At 40.6% G+C, this 16,057-nt stretch overlaps 1 protein-coding gene across 1 annotated transcript in view; it reads right to left on the bottom strand.

Moving 5' to 3' along the window:
• The window catches only part of PKP2 (plakophilin 2), a 39,038-nt gene that overhangs the window by 3,182 nt on the left and 19,799 nt on the right, over positions 1–16,057 (bottom strand). The window contains exons 6-12 of the mRNA XM_066319727.1: positions 13,279–13,456; positions 6,774–6,891; positions 5,095–5,256; positions 4,514–4,687; positions 3,237–3,390; positions 1,564–1,753; positions 539–626 (exon numbers count right to left, since the gene is read on the bottom strand). Of these exons, the coding sequence (XP_066175824.1) occupies positions 539–626; positions 1,564–1,753; positions 3,237–3,390; positions 4,514–4,687; positions 5,095–5,256; positions 6,774–6,891; positions 13,279–13,456 (1,064 nt within the window). The remainder of the gene's footprint in view (positions 1–538; positions 627–1,563; positions 1,754–3,236; positions 3,391–4,513; positions 4,688–5,094; positions 5,257–6,773; positions 6,892–13,278; positions 13,457–16,057) is intronic.

Here is a 16,057-nt window from a genome sequence, read left to right as displayed (position 1 = left end):
GACTCATGCTGGTCATTTTTTGTTTAATCTGACTATGGCAGTAAATGTTTGCCAACACCTTTCCCAGGCCATAGGTTTTGTCTGATAATAGCTGTCACCTGGGCTACCAGGCTGTGCAAACAACAAGGAGAACAAAACTGCTCTGGTTTTAAAGCAGGAAGCTGCCTCACCCTGCCTTTGTTTTTGCTGGCACCTTAGTTCCTCTGTGCCAGGCTGGTTCAGCCAGTGTGCATGGTCACCTACTCTGCATCACTTCTCACCACCTAACACTTCTGGCAGGCAGAAGCAACTCTTCTCATAAGCTCTGCCAGCAGATATAAAACCACAGAGGGAGAGAACATGAACACAGATGAGCAAATATGAAGCCCGTGCATTATTTATGCAGGCTTAAGTACAGGTAAGTAAGAGCCCCAAATTTAGGGACCACTTGAATCCTATCATAGGTTGATTCTTAAATGTGTGGGAGTGCTAAGGGCTCCAGAGGACAAATGAAAGGGTTCTAGGTCTGAAAGAACTCATTATTTTTCTTGGTGCTTACCTTTTTGTAAGCACTGTGGAGATCGGTGTGTGACCACAGGGAGTAGAGGAGGACTGAAGCAGCCCTGCTGGCTTTGCTGAACATATTGCTGCCATTTTGCAAAAAGAATGAGTAAACATATTTAAATTCCCACATCGTAATCGAGGTGCACGTACAGACTTCAGCAAACATAACCTCACAGCATTTGTTTTATCTCTCTTTACTCCTAAGTGGTGGTTTGCCACCCTTTACTGTACTGTAGCATGTTTCAAGCTGTCCTTACAACTGAAACATACCTCCCTGCTTCACTTTTCAAATTTCTGAAATCAAGTGCTCTGTAGCCTACATCTTAGAGCAGCTATCATATTGTGCATTTTCAGCTGAGGAAAATACCCTCAGCACAACAAGCATTTGAAAGAATCTTTCCAGCAGGTAAAATGTGTGGTTAGTTAGACAGGATTTAAACTATTTAGGGCCTCACGAGGCCTCCTTTACTGAGACTGATTTCTTCTTTCATTTTGCAAAGAGAGAGCAAGGCAAATGGAATAATTATTCCTATTTATAAAGCATTATCTTTTGAGTAAATATTGATTGCATGTCCTTACATATTAAAATATGATTAAATTTTGAATCAGTTCTCTAAAATGCCAATATATTATTTTTAATTACAGATCTATAAGGTCTATAAAATGTATCCCTGCACTTAATTGCTCAAGTTTATCAGGGCTGTGTTACAATGAACAGGAAAGATATTTTGGGTACAGATGAGATCTGATGATCAGTCACTAAATATAGATCATAATTCAGATAATGCTGTGCAATTATCTTCTGAGGAGTTATCTAACATGCTGGAACCAGGTGAATTTAGCTATGAATGGGAGAGTTGTAAGAGATCTTTCCGTATTTCCCAATCAGTGCAATTCTATCCACATCACTTGTCTGGGCTGTCCTGTACTCTGAGACGAAGCAGTTTTTCTCCCCGAGTGGCAGAGGCTGCAGTTTGTTTTTTTGCCTGGGGAAGGAGTGAGGCTTGAGGAGCCTGTTACCTGTCATTCATGCTGATGGCAATGACCTTGGGCAGGCCGTGGGCGCTGAGGAGCAGGCGGGCGTTGTGCGAGCTGCTCTGGGTCAGGTTGAAGAGGGTGTAGCAGATGGACGCCGTGGTTTCACATGCAACGTCACAGCCAGGCAGACACTCGGGCAGGACTGACACCAAATCTGGCAGAACTTCTCTGGCTGCAAGTTGGAAGAGACACAAGCAATCCCATTGCAGATTTACCTTAGACTAGGTGCAGGTTTACCTTCTTCCTCCCATTCTCCCACACACTCATGGCTTCCTACCTGCATTACATCCCCACAATTCAGGTTAAGCAGCATCCCCACTACACTGGCCTGTAACTTGCCTCATGCACAGTCCATTAATACCTCATGTGCTGGACTGAACTCACCAGGCATGTGCCAACTGCAGGCTGCCACTTCCCTTTTAGAGATGTTTTATATTACGTTTATCTCTATCTGATATGGAGGTTCATTTTGCTTGGTAAATTTGGATAAATGTAGGTTCATTTTGCTTAATAAATTTAGACCTTTATAATCTAGAGAACGGTGTGCTTTCTCAAACGTTTTCCTTTAGAATTTGACCTGAATTCACACATGCTTTCAGTCAATCAAAAAGTACATCTTTTGATAGAGAAAAGGTCCACCTGAAATCCCCCAGTCTCTCTGTTATGGATAAAGCAAGGAAACAACTGCTAATGTGCAAGATGAAGCACCTGCCCCCCAAAGCTTTGTGCTATTCTGTCTTTTCCACACTCTCATACATTGTATTTTCCTGATGAAATCCCAACTTCTTATCAGTTTAATTTCTTCTCTTTCAGGGGGATTCACCACCTGTAACTGTGAACACCATATGGATTATCCCTTTGAAATCAGCCCAACAACATGTTATAATATTTTCATTAAGAGGGAATGTTCTCTAAGGATCAAACAAGGCCCAGGAGACTGTTCTGTGGAATTCTGGAGGTTAATCTGCCCCATGAGCCATCTGTATACCTGGAATATCCCCTTTCCCCTCAGTGGGAACACAAAAAAAGGAAACAAATTATATGAATACGTTTTATCCTATCAGTAGGTAAAAGTCTTAAATACACAATAAATTGTGTTCTGAGAATACTCAGAATAGAAATGCCTTTTATTTAGAAATCATTTAAACAGAATGAACTATTTTTTCTATAGCATCTTATAGCTTCCATTCTCAAAAAAAAGTTTTGCAGGAAAACTGCATGAGCTGCAAACTTCTAAAGCTTTTTGTCTAATAAAAGACAGTCTGATCTTTGCCAGAAGAATTAGAGATGTTCTGTTATTTCTTGCATTGTGCAGCTATGGCAGCACAGAACTCGGCACTCACCTTCCTTTACCCTATTTTAAGCAGAAGAAAAACTCCTTCTCCAAATCTCTGTCACCTTTACTTCAATTATGTATTTTTGAAAGCAACACCAATGGAAATATCTGAAGAGGAATACCCAATATAGTGGTAACTGTTTTTAGGCGAAACTCTTTATTTTAAGCCCTGTACAGCGGCTGCAAGTATCCCATGAAAAATCATCTAAACTCACAGATCAGGGTAATTTTTTTTTTATTTTTTGCCTGTTTCTTTTTTTTTCCAAAGCAGGAAACCTCAACGTGAAGAGGGCAGAGCAAGCTGCCAGTCTGTGCTCACCTATGTCGTTCTGCAGGGAGGTGTTTCGGGAGAGGTTCCTGAGCAGTGAGACCGCCGTCCTCCTCACCGCGGGGTGGGCGGCGTGCAGCATGGCTCGGATGCCCGGGAGGCCGTGTGCCTTCTGAACCACAGTCCTGGCCACTGCCAATGGCATCTGCGTGTTATAAATGCCTATTATAAAGTTGGCTTTTCGCAAAGATGTGTCCTATGTGATTAATAACTTTGTGGTCAGGATATAAGTTTTTATTTCTGCTGTTAGTAAAGAAAATTAGGCATAGTGGTAGCAGTGATATAGTATGCTTAAACTCTGTTTGGCTGGGATAACATCCAGTGAACATGTAAAGAACACTGCTATTGATACACCAGCTATCAGCATCTCCCATCTGAAGAAAGCACGGACCAAAGCCCAATCTGGAGGTGATGATGAAGACACAGCCAAGAAACACGCATGCTCCAAAAAGATGGATCCAAGGAGGGGCCATGCAAAACAGTTCCTGGGATATGGAAACTAGTTTATGGAAAAAATATGAATATTCAACAGATTGAAACAATAGAAAGGGTATTTAAAGAAAGTCTCTGATCTAGCAGGGTGTGGACTTGGCTGAGTGCCACGTCACCTGGCTGGCCGTACTTTGCTTTTTTATCTCCTCATTGTCTTATCTTTTATTAAACCTTTTCTTAAAATTTACAAAAAACCCCAAGTGAATCTCGTTTTTCACATGTGCAAAGGCAGTTCTGGGTCATTACCACGAGTGCAGAGCCTCAGGAAAAGCCACACACAGACAGTTCTCTGCACCAGCTGAAGCATATTTAAAATAGTTTTAAGCCAGAGCTACATATGAGTTGCAAAAGGAAAGGAAGGTGATATAAAAAGAAGTTTCAAACCCTCTTTCTCCCAGGTGTTATTTGGCTAGTTCCTCACACAAAAGTGATCTGCTGTTGTGTCAGAGCCCTCCTCTCTCCACAGGACTATCTTCCACAAAACAACTTTTTCAGTGCTTTTAACATCTGCTCATCCCTCATTGTGTGATGAATTAGCAAACTCCACACATGGAGATTTACACAGAGGAAGAAGAAGCAGACCCCATTGTCTGCCAGACAAGGAAAAGCTTCACTGCTGGTTATAACTTTCCCTTCAATGTTCTTCATTTTCCTTCACCATGTCAGTGAGCCGGTGACTTGTCAGTGGTTATTTGAGCTCAGTTGCACTGCAGCCCTGAACTCTATGCATTCATATCAAGAACTAAATGAAAAGAAGAGGAAAAAAGCTGACTTACTGGTCCAGTGCCAGCCGTGAGGTTCTGAAGAGCTCCCAGGGATGCTTCCTGGGTGTAGTTTCTGGTACTCTTTGCTATTAAGGAGAGGTATATCCTAATCAGCGTAGAATGCCAGAGCGATTCAACACCTTTGGGATTGCTCTTTTCCTCAGGTAGCGGGGTGTCCTGCTGCTTCTAAACATGTAAACAGATCAAGCCTTTAGAAACAGTGACCTCTAAGCTTAATGCATCACAAGCTGAACTAGCCATTTTGTAACTCTCAATGGGCAGGTTATTTGGAGACTGTCAAGTTCTGAGCTCAAATAATAACGTGCAAAATTTCAGTATTTAGTGATAGTGGCCAGTCCATCCAGAGGAGTATTCCTCAACTAACAAAACGTTTGCTAAGTCATTTTCATCAGCAGCAGCTGAAAGAGAATTGGTGTCAAGAAGGACTATCAATAAATTTGCATTTTTGAGGCAAGGAAGTGTCACCCTACCAGATACATCAATAACAGACTATTAATTAGTCTACAGCCTTATTCTCCAGAGGTTGCTATGAGTTATTAACCAAATGAGACGTAACTAATCATGTACTTTACCTCTTTTACTTTTCTGCTCCGTGTTCCAAAACAGCCTGGTGTTTTATCATTGTTAGAAATATTTCTTCTTTGCATATATATGCTCTGGGCATAGCTCTCAGGGAGCTCTATCTCTAGCTGGTAGGAAAGATTGTGAAGAATGCACACACAGTTCTCTGTGGCCTAAAATAACAAAAGAAAATAGAAATTGAATGCTTTGGTGTGTGTCGAAGGGACACGTATAGACACGGGAGGAGAGTTAATTTTTGGATCTTCAGTAACTGACTGCAGAGTTTCTAATGCCTCACTGAAGAGCCAGGCTTCATGCCAGTGATCCACCAGACTGCCTTTACACTGACAAATGGAACATGCCCTGGGATGTTCCTGAGCACAGAGGCCAGCTGGCACACAGGGCTGCATTCGGAGTGGGGTGAGTGCCTGTTGGAAACCGTCCTGGGACATCATAATTCCTCAACTGTGCCTGGGAATTGTTTGGGCGAGTGCTACTTGACACAGGCCAGAGGTGTGCCAAGAAATGTTTAAGAGCTTAGGAGCAAAGATGATCACGTACCCACCTCGCCACAGCATCAGCAAGAGGAAAGCTTTTTATCTTCCCCGAGGAGGAAGCATTTTTCTGTGGTAGAATGCTTTTTAAAACAAGACATTCCTTCCTGAACATGGCTAAGGTCACATCTACAATTTCTAAGTGATGAGTCTAGTGGGAAATAGCTTTATTACCAGTTCCTCCTTTTTTTGAAAGTCAAAAGGAATGAGTGATTGGTTTTAAGACAAAATGCAGTAGGGAGCTACTGACACACGTGTAATGAGCTGTATTCTCCCTGAAGCTAATGGCACTGGATACAGGGAGATGGGGAAGCTCAAGTAACTAATCCTAGAACAGAGCTATAAATGTGCAGTAATTACCACTACACAGCACAAGTTATAGCAGGCCCACCAGAAGTGCCTCACAGGCTGCAGCTAACGTGACAGCTCTCTTCTCACCCAACTCCACCAGCTGAAAGACAAGCCTCTAATCCAAGAGTCTGTGTTCAGGGTTCACCTGCACTCAGTGGAGGGAAGAAGAGTGAGAGAAACTGGCATCTGGAGGTGTCCATGTCCTCGTAGTTACTGGCTTATGCTTAGGCAGCAAGGAAAAAAAGTGCAGCTTTTTTTTTTTTTTTTTTTTTTTTTTTTCCCTAAAAAAACCCAGGAAAGTTAGTTCTATTCTAAATTATGCTAGCTCCTTAATCACCTTGCCACCCAAATGCATCTAGGTTCTTCATTTCCTAAGGAGTACGTAGCATTGAATATATAGGACTGTAACCAGATTAATTTTTTAAGCTTCTAGCTAGCTAGCACCCTGAAACAACCAAAAAGACATCTGACTCTTTTGTGTTTCAGCATTTCTGAAAGCTGTTTATCTCACTATTTAACAAAAAAGACAGAAGTTTCTACTTTTCTCTCTAGTGATTCCGAAAATGCTTTCCCAGTGCTAAGTTATACTATTCTTTTAGATTGCAGGATAAAAATACTTCAAAAAGCTTCTTACTGGGCTTTGACCTTTAGTGGCAGTTTTGAAAGCCCTGGAAATAAGTTTTGCAATTACATCACAGCTGTTCCTAAACATTGGTTTCTAAACAACAGAAAAATGTTGACTTGGCACTTTCTCCTAGGAAAAGACTTTTTATGTCAAAGAGTACCTTGTCATTGGGCTCATGATCTGCAATAGCTCCTTGGATATAATACACAAGAGAATCAATCAAGCCTTCACATTCTCTCATCTTCTTCCTTCCTTCTGGGCCGGCAGAGCTCATGTTTCTGCAGGAAAAAATATGTCGGGGAGAAGAGATTTAGTCAAAGGTATTTTTTTGTGCTCTTCTGACTAACTTTTCCAGCTAAATCTCAAAGATACTGAAGTTCAGGTTGATTGCTTATTTTCTTCAGCAGTGTAAGAAAATCTGAGCCTCTCCTAGATAAAACTTTCACTCCCAGACAAAAATACTCCAGGAAAACAAACTGCTCTCTTTGGATGGATAAGGTAAAACTTGACTCAAATTTTCATCTCAAAGTTGAGTTAATCCTTTCTAAGCAGTCAAAAAAAAAAAACAAAAACCAAACCCTTAGACTTTCTTTTCACTGTTCCATTTCCAGTTATAACTTTAACATTTAGAATGGTGAAAATACCAGAGGACATATACATGAAAAAATTTCCACCGATATCCTTTAGAATTAATTTACTTACACCAAGCTGGTTCTTGATCCAAGATGACCCATCAACAGGCACTTGATCTGAGAGTTTTAGCAGCATCTCTACATTCACATGCAAAGATCCACTCTTTGCCTGGCCTTCAAGTAACATTTGCTGTGCTTTGTAGTAAACCAAGTACAACTTATACATGAATTTAAAAACTGATTTAAAAACTCTTGAAAAACCAAACACAAACTTGCTGCTTGAAGCTGCTTGGCTCTAAACAAGCTAGTGATTTACATGGAAGAAACAACACTTACAATTTTGGGGTATAATTATTTTTACAACTCAACAAAGTCTGAACTATGGAATTATAAATCCAGGCCTTTTTTTTTTTTTTTTTTTTTTTTTTTTGACTCCTGCAGCTCTGCTGGATGAAAGATTGCACATTCAAGCTTCTTTGTTTAAAATAACATAAAATATAACCCAATCTTAGCATCCATTAAAACACAGAGGGATATGTTCCTTTAGATAGTTTCACGTTGCTTATTTTGCATGCTTACTTTGCCCACTAAAAATTACAATGTTTACAATTTTATTAATGACAAAGCCAGTATGGTTTCAACTTTCCTGTGGTTTATGACTGTAAAATGAATGTAGCATTTTATACACTGCCATTTCACTTCAAATTTTTTTTTTCCTCTGGGAAGTACTTATTCAGGTTAAATACTAAGCACTGCAATTACAATTTTACTTTAGGTCATGAGGTTAAGGATGTCTCTGTTTATGAGTTCATTTATTCTCTCATGGAATTACATATCAGAGAATCAGTATTCAGATCCCACAACATGGCCTCCTATAAAAACCCCTTTGGAATTTAATTTTACCTATATATGTCACGTTCAAGGCATGTCACCCTTTCCTGTGTTTCTGCTGACAGAAGTGCCCATGCTACAGCCCCCCTGGTGCATAGCAAAAATGGTTTCTGGGGCGCACAGACTAAAAATACTGTTAAAGATAAGTGTGGAATTTCCCTTGCCAAAGACACTTCAGCTGATGCAGTGTTTTGTTTTGTCCCAGTACATACTCTAAAATCCCCTCAACTTATTACAACTGATCCTGCTGAATGCTTGTGCAAGGAGAGGCCATGTCAGCATGAAGAGAGTAAAGAGCTTTGATAGCTCAGGAGGCAGAGAAGAGCCAGAATTAACTGTCCTATTCTGCAAGGGAAATTAATTACTGGGCTCTGTTTCATTAAGAAGTTGATGCTCAGTGTGCGTCTGTGTGCATGCCTCTACACACACAGTTACTTCTTTCTCCACCTTTCCCTGCTTCCTCAGCGTGACAATGTGGACTGGGAAGGGAAGAGCTCGTGCTCTCCCACTCATCCAAACACTGCTGTAACCACCTCACTGAGAACAGGGTCAGAGAAGAGCATTTCAGGCAAAACCTCAGCTGACAGCTTAAATTTGTTTGCTGACTGAAGCTTGAAAACTTCCAGGAGATAAAAATATTATTAGATCGATTAAAAAAATTAGATCTTTCTGAGAAGTGTCACAGAAATGTAAATGAAAAAGGTTTTTTTGAAACAATGGAGACATTTTGCTCAGAGAATTTCAAAACTGACTTTGTCTTGGCTTCCTAAGATTTGAGGTTCTTGACAACTGAAAAGCCAAGAGCTGGACTTCACTGGAGTTCCTGGAGGCCCTGAAATACTCAGTGCTTGCAACGTGAGGAGAATGCAGCCTTCGGGAGATTGCTGCTTGTGGGGCTGCTCTCCTCTAAATGACTCAGAACTTACTATTTGGCAGCACCCACCTATGAAGCATCCCTGACTTCTGGCATGCTCAGCTGTGGTGAAATGCTGGTGAATCCTGGTGAAATGCTCAGACTGTGCCATTTGCTGATGTGGATGCTGATGTGTATCTGTCTACACGCCTCATTTATCTCAACTTGCATTTGCTGCTTCTGTCCCCTCCTGCACACATGCATGGTGCAACTATATCTGTAATCAAAATAGCTCTTTGCCCATGGTCCTGTGGCATGTGGCAAGGATCAGTTAATTTCCTGTTGGGAAATATTATTGTGATCCAGAGTTGTGAGGTAAATAGAAAGAAATTGGACACAGTAAAACCAAGCATGACTTTGAAAGAAACAGAGTGATGATAATAAATGTTCAATTAGCTGATAAATGGCACCAAAGGAAAGGGATACTCCCTCTAAGCCAACACTGAGTCATACACTGACTGTTGGAAAAGGTTCTTGAACTGCTGTGAATGGTCCATGCAACTGATAAGAAGAAGGATTTTGCTCCTGGGACTCATTCTGCTAAATCTGGTAATGTGAATTTAATTCAACTACCAGACAACGTTTGGGGAAATTCCATTCCCTTCATGCCTTGCACAGTTCAAAAATTCACCATGGAGGGAAAAGTATCTGGGATCTACTTAGTAACTAGATCTGCCAGGCTTCATGCTGCTTGTTGGAAGTAACAAAATTCCTTTCAGGAATTGGGGGAGCAGATAAACTGAAGAGGAGGCGAGAGGAGATAAGAATGGATGGAAATAAACTTAAAGGAACGGCAATGCTATGCAAGAGGCCTATGGTTCAAAGACTTACTATCACCATCAGTCATTTGTTTTAAATTCTCTTTTAGAAGCTGCCATTACGAGTCCAAGCTTTTCAACACACAGGGAGAGCTCTGGCTTCACTTCTCTCCAGAGTAAATGGAAGCAGATGTTTATGCAGCCTCCTGGGCTGAAGTGCAATGATAAAATTTCCTCCAAATACAGCTTTCCACTGTCCTTGTGAGTCACTGTGTAATTCACAAGAAGCTCAGACAGGAGCTGGGACAGACAAGCTGTGTAAAATAATAATGAAAAAGGAAGGATGGCTTTTATTTTACTGGGTGAGAAGAGAGAGGTTATCTGGGTGAAGAGAGAAAGGCTGGAAATAGTTGTCTAGAAAGTTTTGAAAAACTAGAATAGATAGGGGCACAAGATGCTTCAGTTACAGGGCAGTTAAAAAGGAAGGCTCTGTAGTGAAGTACAACAGCTTCAGCACTTAAATTAAATGTTTTGAAGGGGAAAATGTTATAAATTTGGGAAAGTTCAGCATTGCTGAAGTTCTGGGAAAAGGTATTTCAAGATGGAACCAGTTCATTATCAACTTTCTAGGTGTGATACAAACTGCTTTCCACTAAGCCTTCTTTTCAGAGAACAAGTCATGCCAGAGGTTGGTTCACTTATGTATATAAATAATATTCAAAGCCATGCATTCTGCATGCTGCTGGGATCTTATCCTTTCTTATCCATACTCCTCAGAGGAGTATGGGGAAATATCTTGAAGATTTTTATCCTTTGTACTGCAACTGGCAGAAGAACTTTTATGTGTAGGACTTTGAGGCCAAGAAAAAGTGACTTTATCTTTAAGATCCTACAGGACTTGTCTACAAATGTCTGTAACACTCCTCTAGATAGTTCAATACACCAATTTTACTCATTCAGCTTATTGTCAGGCAACCAGTGAAGTCTGTTGATTTGGCTTACTCTGTGGGTCCAGGCAGAGTGCTTTTTATTATATTTCACAACTAAACAACACTATTACTTATTTTAACTTCCAGTACAGAATTCCATGGTGCACACAGGTTCTTTTTATTACCTAATGTTTGTGGCCTGTGGTTTCTGTAAAGCTTTGGTTCTTAAAGGGTTTTAAGACAAAACACAGACATAGAGAATGGGGATTAATGAATCCTTCTAAGGTCAGACTTCCTTATCAGTGACTGCATACACTGACCCAGGCACCGAGATTCAGGACCTCACAACGCTTCTGGCAATAACTGAGGACTGGTCTGGTCATGCACTCATTCCAGTGCTTGGAAGTACCTGCAATATTATCTGATAGATGTGCATTCACTTCTCCTGCTGCTGTTTTCTCAAAGACAGTGAAGGAAACTTTATAATTTGGTAGTGGTGTGGTGCAGTGCATATGCCCCCACCAGATGCTAGTGTTGGGTTTGGGCTGTGGTCATCCCTTTCAGTCAACAGTTGTAGGGAAATTTTGGAAAAGAAGTTCTGGCATTCTCCAGTAACTAAGTACAGTACTATGCATAATGTATTGCACTTCAAAGTACTACTTTTACCTTCTAATAGAAGCTGCAGGCTATAGACTTTATCAACATGCCCAACAAACATGTTAGCATTACAAAAGGGAAGACTAATTACAGATTTATATTCTGGCAAATGAGTAGGCTCCTTAAACATTTTCATAAGTAACATCATTCCCTCAGTGCACACTTTTATTACTCCATGGTGTGCTCTTCTTTTTATTGATGCAGAGATTTTTTTTGTAATTAATACATAAGGAAGGAATACTTCTAGTGACCTAATCTGGGAGGTGAGTCAATATCCAAAGATGAGATACAAACTGATTAATCTTAAAAATCTCAGCTATTTAGCTTGTACAAATAGTTGAGCCTTATTAAAAACTATTCTGAACTAGAAAGTATGTGGCAGATCATCTTTACCTGGGAATTTTCAAGCCCTTCTTTTTCTATTTCTAATTTTCAGTGTTGAAGCTCTTAAAAATGAGAAGGACTAGAAGATGGACATCATATTTTTAAAATGGATTATGTATCCTTAAGCACCTACCCAAGGGCAGTTTTAGAGACTTTTAATTAGATTGGAGAGCTCACAGCAACTCTGGAGCAGCCCCAAGCACTGACTTTGTGTCTAGAGTAAGGTTAACTCAGGGATCTATTTGATTTTAAAGAACTCAGGAACTGTTATACCTTACTTGTCACATAACAAGTTGTGTCAATCTGTTGAAACAAGTTCAGGAAGAGCAACACCAAGCTAACCCTGAGAATGATCTGTGCCCCCATCAGCTGCCTCACAGGGAAGAGACAGTTCCAGAGTCCAAACACCAAGAGAGGAGCAGCCAGACTGGTTTCTGCACAAATGCAGCTTGGACTAATTAATATGCAAAAAGGCAACTTCTTTTATTTCCTAGACAACAGCACCAAGTGTTAGCTAGAGAGGTTTTATTATGGGTGGTTAATGTTTCTTTGTGTTTGTTTTTGAGCCATCAGAGTAAATAAAAAGTTAATTATTAAGTAGAGATGAAGTTAATTATTTAGTGGGCTGACAAGAGTTCATGCAGAAAAAGATGTATTATTGTTGAGTATTTTGTATAGCTTACAATCCATTTGTCTTCTGAAACACACGAGTCAGAAACAGAGCTGTTTGCACAGGAAAAATCAATGCCATACACATACAACTACTCTGCTACAGGACATGGCAGTATAGCAGATATGTGTGAGGCAAAATGGGCAGCTTTCCAGCCTCCAAATTCCAAACCTAATTCCTTGTACTGTGCTGGAAGGAGTTTAAACCTCAGGCCATGCTTTGCAGTCGTACATTACTCCTTAGTCAGTTCAGACGATGTCCTTTTGTGCTTTTTTAAATGTGTAAACTTACTTAATGTGCAATGACTTTGAACTCACAAAGGGTCCCCATTTTATAGACTCTTAAAGGTGTTTTTATTGAAGATGTGACTTTTATACTTCAACCATTTAGGAGTGTGTTCACTGAGGCCTTTGGTGCTGGTCTACAGTAACTGCTACGGCGTCCACAAGTCTATTAGCAGATTGCAGTACTAAATACACAACTATAAATCTATTCCTCCACCTCATGGCTGCAGCTTGCTTGAACTTGTGCAAAAGGCTGGAGAGGGCTTTCTCTGGTTTTAAAAATGGCTTCTCCCTAATTTAAGTTGAATCACTTTCTAATCAGTTTAGGCACAGATTATGTTGTGTTCAAACAAGCACCTTTGGATGCAGCTGGAAACAGAACACTTCTATGTGCTTGTAGGTACCATGTCCCCTTTCTAAGTCATCTGTTCACGAGTTGAGAAGTGACTGTGGCTTGAGATGAACTCTGTGTATTTATCCAAGAATAATTGTGCTGGCCTGTTTTGTCATCACTATTGCTTTAGGTAGTTGTAGATGTGGTGCTCACCTCAGGCATCCTGTGGCATTGTAGAAGATATCAGGGTCAGGTAGAACACTTGATTTTGGGTAATCTCTGTCTGGCCAGCCTGAGTAGGGGATGAGGACAGCTTCAGTCAGCGTCTGCAGGGCTTCTCTAACCAACAGGTTCTTCAGCTGGTCATTGGAGGACAGATTCCACAACAAACCTGTAATATCCACAATAAAATCAGAGAAGCAGAAAGACTCCTCTGCACTTTGAAAGACTTAATCTCATGCCCCTTGATGTCAGTGAGTGAAGAGCCTGACTGGCACAGATAATCTGAAGAGAAGCAGAAGGGAGTAAGTGTTCACCAGCCCTGATCCAGGGCTGATATGGAAACAGAAAAAAAAAAAAAGGGGGCACAGTTATCCATGTGAATAAAATAAAACCTCTCCATAATCAGTCCAATGCCTAGCCAAGCAGTGCAGTGCTCCATGGCTCTGCACTGTCCATCTGCCACAATCACCTTCTCTGTTACCAAAGCAGCACAAGCTAAGGGAAAACAAACACACAAAAGGGAGAGATGAGAGGTGCAGAGAGTTTACAGGGAATCTGCTGGAAGACAGGAGATGCCCATTACCAAGTTTCTCTAACACTTGATAGAAAGTTTCTCATAAGAAGAAAAGCTGTGAACACAGGTTGGTTGCTACTGTCCAGATGTTAGTCACTAAACAAATCATTAAGTAATGCTACAAACCTGGTCTATTCACAATCTCCAAGACAAATTTCAAATATAATCTTGTAGAACTTATCAGGTTCCATTATGTTCTATTCCAACAGACAACAATTCTTTTTAAAGTACTCTTCCCTTGGAAAATGACACGTATTTCTGCTTTTCACTACAAAGACATTCATTGTTCCTCTGGTTGCTGCTCTAAATTTCACAGACCTCCTCCTCCACACACTGGCAGAGTATTAGTGAATGTTCCTTTCATCAGCTCACAACAACAACAACAAAAAAATGTTTCTTTTGTATCTCCTTACACTTTGAATTTAATTTCAGGTATTGTGAGCAACAGAAAAATCAAAACAAAAGCCAGCCAGAAGCGGCCCATTCCTTCTTATGGGATCAGCTCTTCAGCCTCTGAGCCAGGGGATAAAAGGAAGAATGTACTTTGCTGAAGGATAGGTAAGGCTTCCAGGAAATCAGACAAGCAGTCCAAAGGGCACTGGTAAGAGGAGCAGGTTAAGACAGAAGGGCACAAATGCAAGGAATGGCACAAGGACAGAATATACTTTTCAAAAGAACGAATACATTTGGAATTACAGGCAGATATTTAGAATTGTCTGAAGAGAATTTGAAGAGATAGTGCTCTCACTGTAAATTTTCAGACAAAACCCTACCTTTTCCCACAGACACTGTCTCTCTGGGATCAGAAGGAACCTCTCAGTGGTATTCTGGGTGTGGATGAATTTGTGCACTTTAGAAAATCCTTAAATGTTTTTAGGAGTGGATTGTTTCCTTGCACCTATGGTATATTTTTAGGAGCATGGTTTTCCCTTAGATGGTTATTTGGAAAAATGGGTGGGGTCTCCTTTGAAATTTACGTGTATTTTAATGACAGTTCTGCTTGTGCTGTAATCTTCCCCGCAGGAAAGATTTTCTTTCATTTCTTATATTTATGCTGGATGATAACAAGATCAGGAGGTTAGCTACTCCCTGGAGGCTCATCTGGCTTACCTTCAAAAGCTGAAATCTTTTGGTTCTTTCATTCCACAGCCATTTTACTTTCCTCAGTGTGCTCTCCATTTACTATGAAACTCCAATCCTGTCTTAGGTCCTGTGCTCTGTCCAAATGACATCTTCTCCTACAGTTTAGGAGAAACTTCACTCCTTTCCTAAGAGATTCCTAAGCAGCTTGTATGCCAAAGAAAGGACTAAGCCTCTGTTTACTTTATCAGTATCAATGCTTTTGGGAAGCTAGCAAATTCAGTCAAATTCAGTGACCTTGGGCAGGTCTGATTCCCCCTGTGAAGAGATCATATGAGCACAGAAATTGCAGAGAAACTGGGCAGCTCTTTTCTGCATGGGGGCATTAGGCAGACAAGTCCACAGCAGCTCTCAAAGCCCCGTCATCAGCACAAAGCTGCTTTGGTGGAGGCAGGGGTTTGGTTTTTTTTGTGTGTTCACAGACTGTGTGGCAGTCACAGCACATGCTGTAATCAGCATTTATCTCCACACACTCTGGTTGCTCTCAGTCTTTCCACAGCACAGTACAAGGCACAGTGCATGACTCAGTCTGTATTCCTAAGCCTGGGTCTTGAAGAAAATACAGGCCATCAAAGTATTCTTTGAGAACATATGATAAAATATGGATTAATGTTAGGCAAGTGGTTGTCTGTATTAACACTGATGGTCCTAATAAACCAGTGACCTTTAAAGATAAGCTTCTAAGGCTGAGATTTACTTATCTCATGTGCACAAATGCTATATTTCTGACAGGTAATGAAGTATACTATCAGAAAACTTCTGTCTTAGAGTTTTAACTTCCTTCTGTCCTAAAACTTCCTTATCTTCATGTACTTTTGTCAGATGGAGTTCTTTGGCACCCACACAGGAGTAGAAACAAAAAACTTCCCTCTGATGAGCTTAGACATCTTTATTAATTAACATTGCATGCTTTCAGTCCTTGGCCAGGAGTCTTTCACTGCAGCTCAGTGAGGTATTATCAGGTATGGAATGATTTTACTAATCCCTTATGGGGAAAGACATTTAGCTAATATGACGCCATACATTTGGAAGCTCCTAATCTATAGTCAAAGTAGG

Source organism: Sylvia atricapilla, chromosome 5, assembly GCF_009819655.1.
Source record: "Sylvia atricapilla isolate bSylAtr1 chromosome 5, bSylAtr1.pri, whole genome shotgun sequence".
NCBI lineage: Eukaryota > Metazoa > Chordata > Aves > Passeriformes > Sylviidae > Sylvia > Sylvia atricapilla.
Note: the sequence above shows the minus strand (reverse complement) of the source record. Positions and strands in the feature narration are given on the sequence as shown.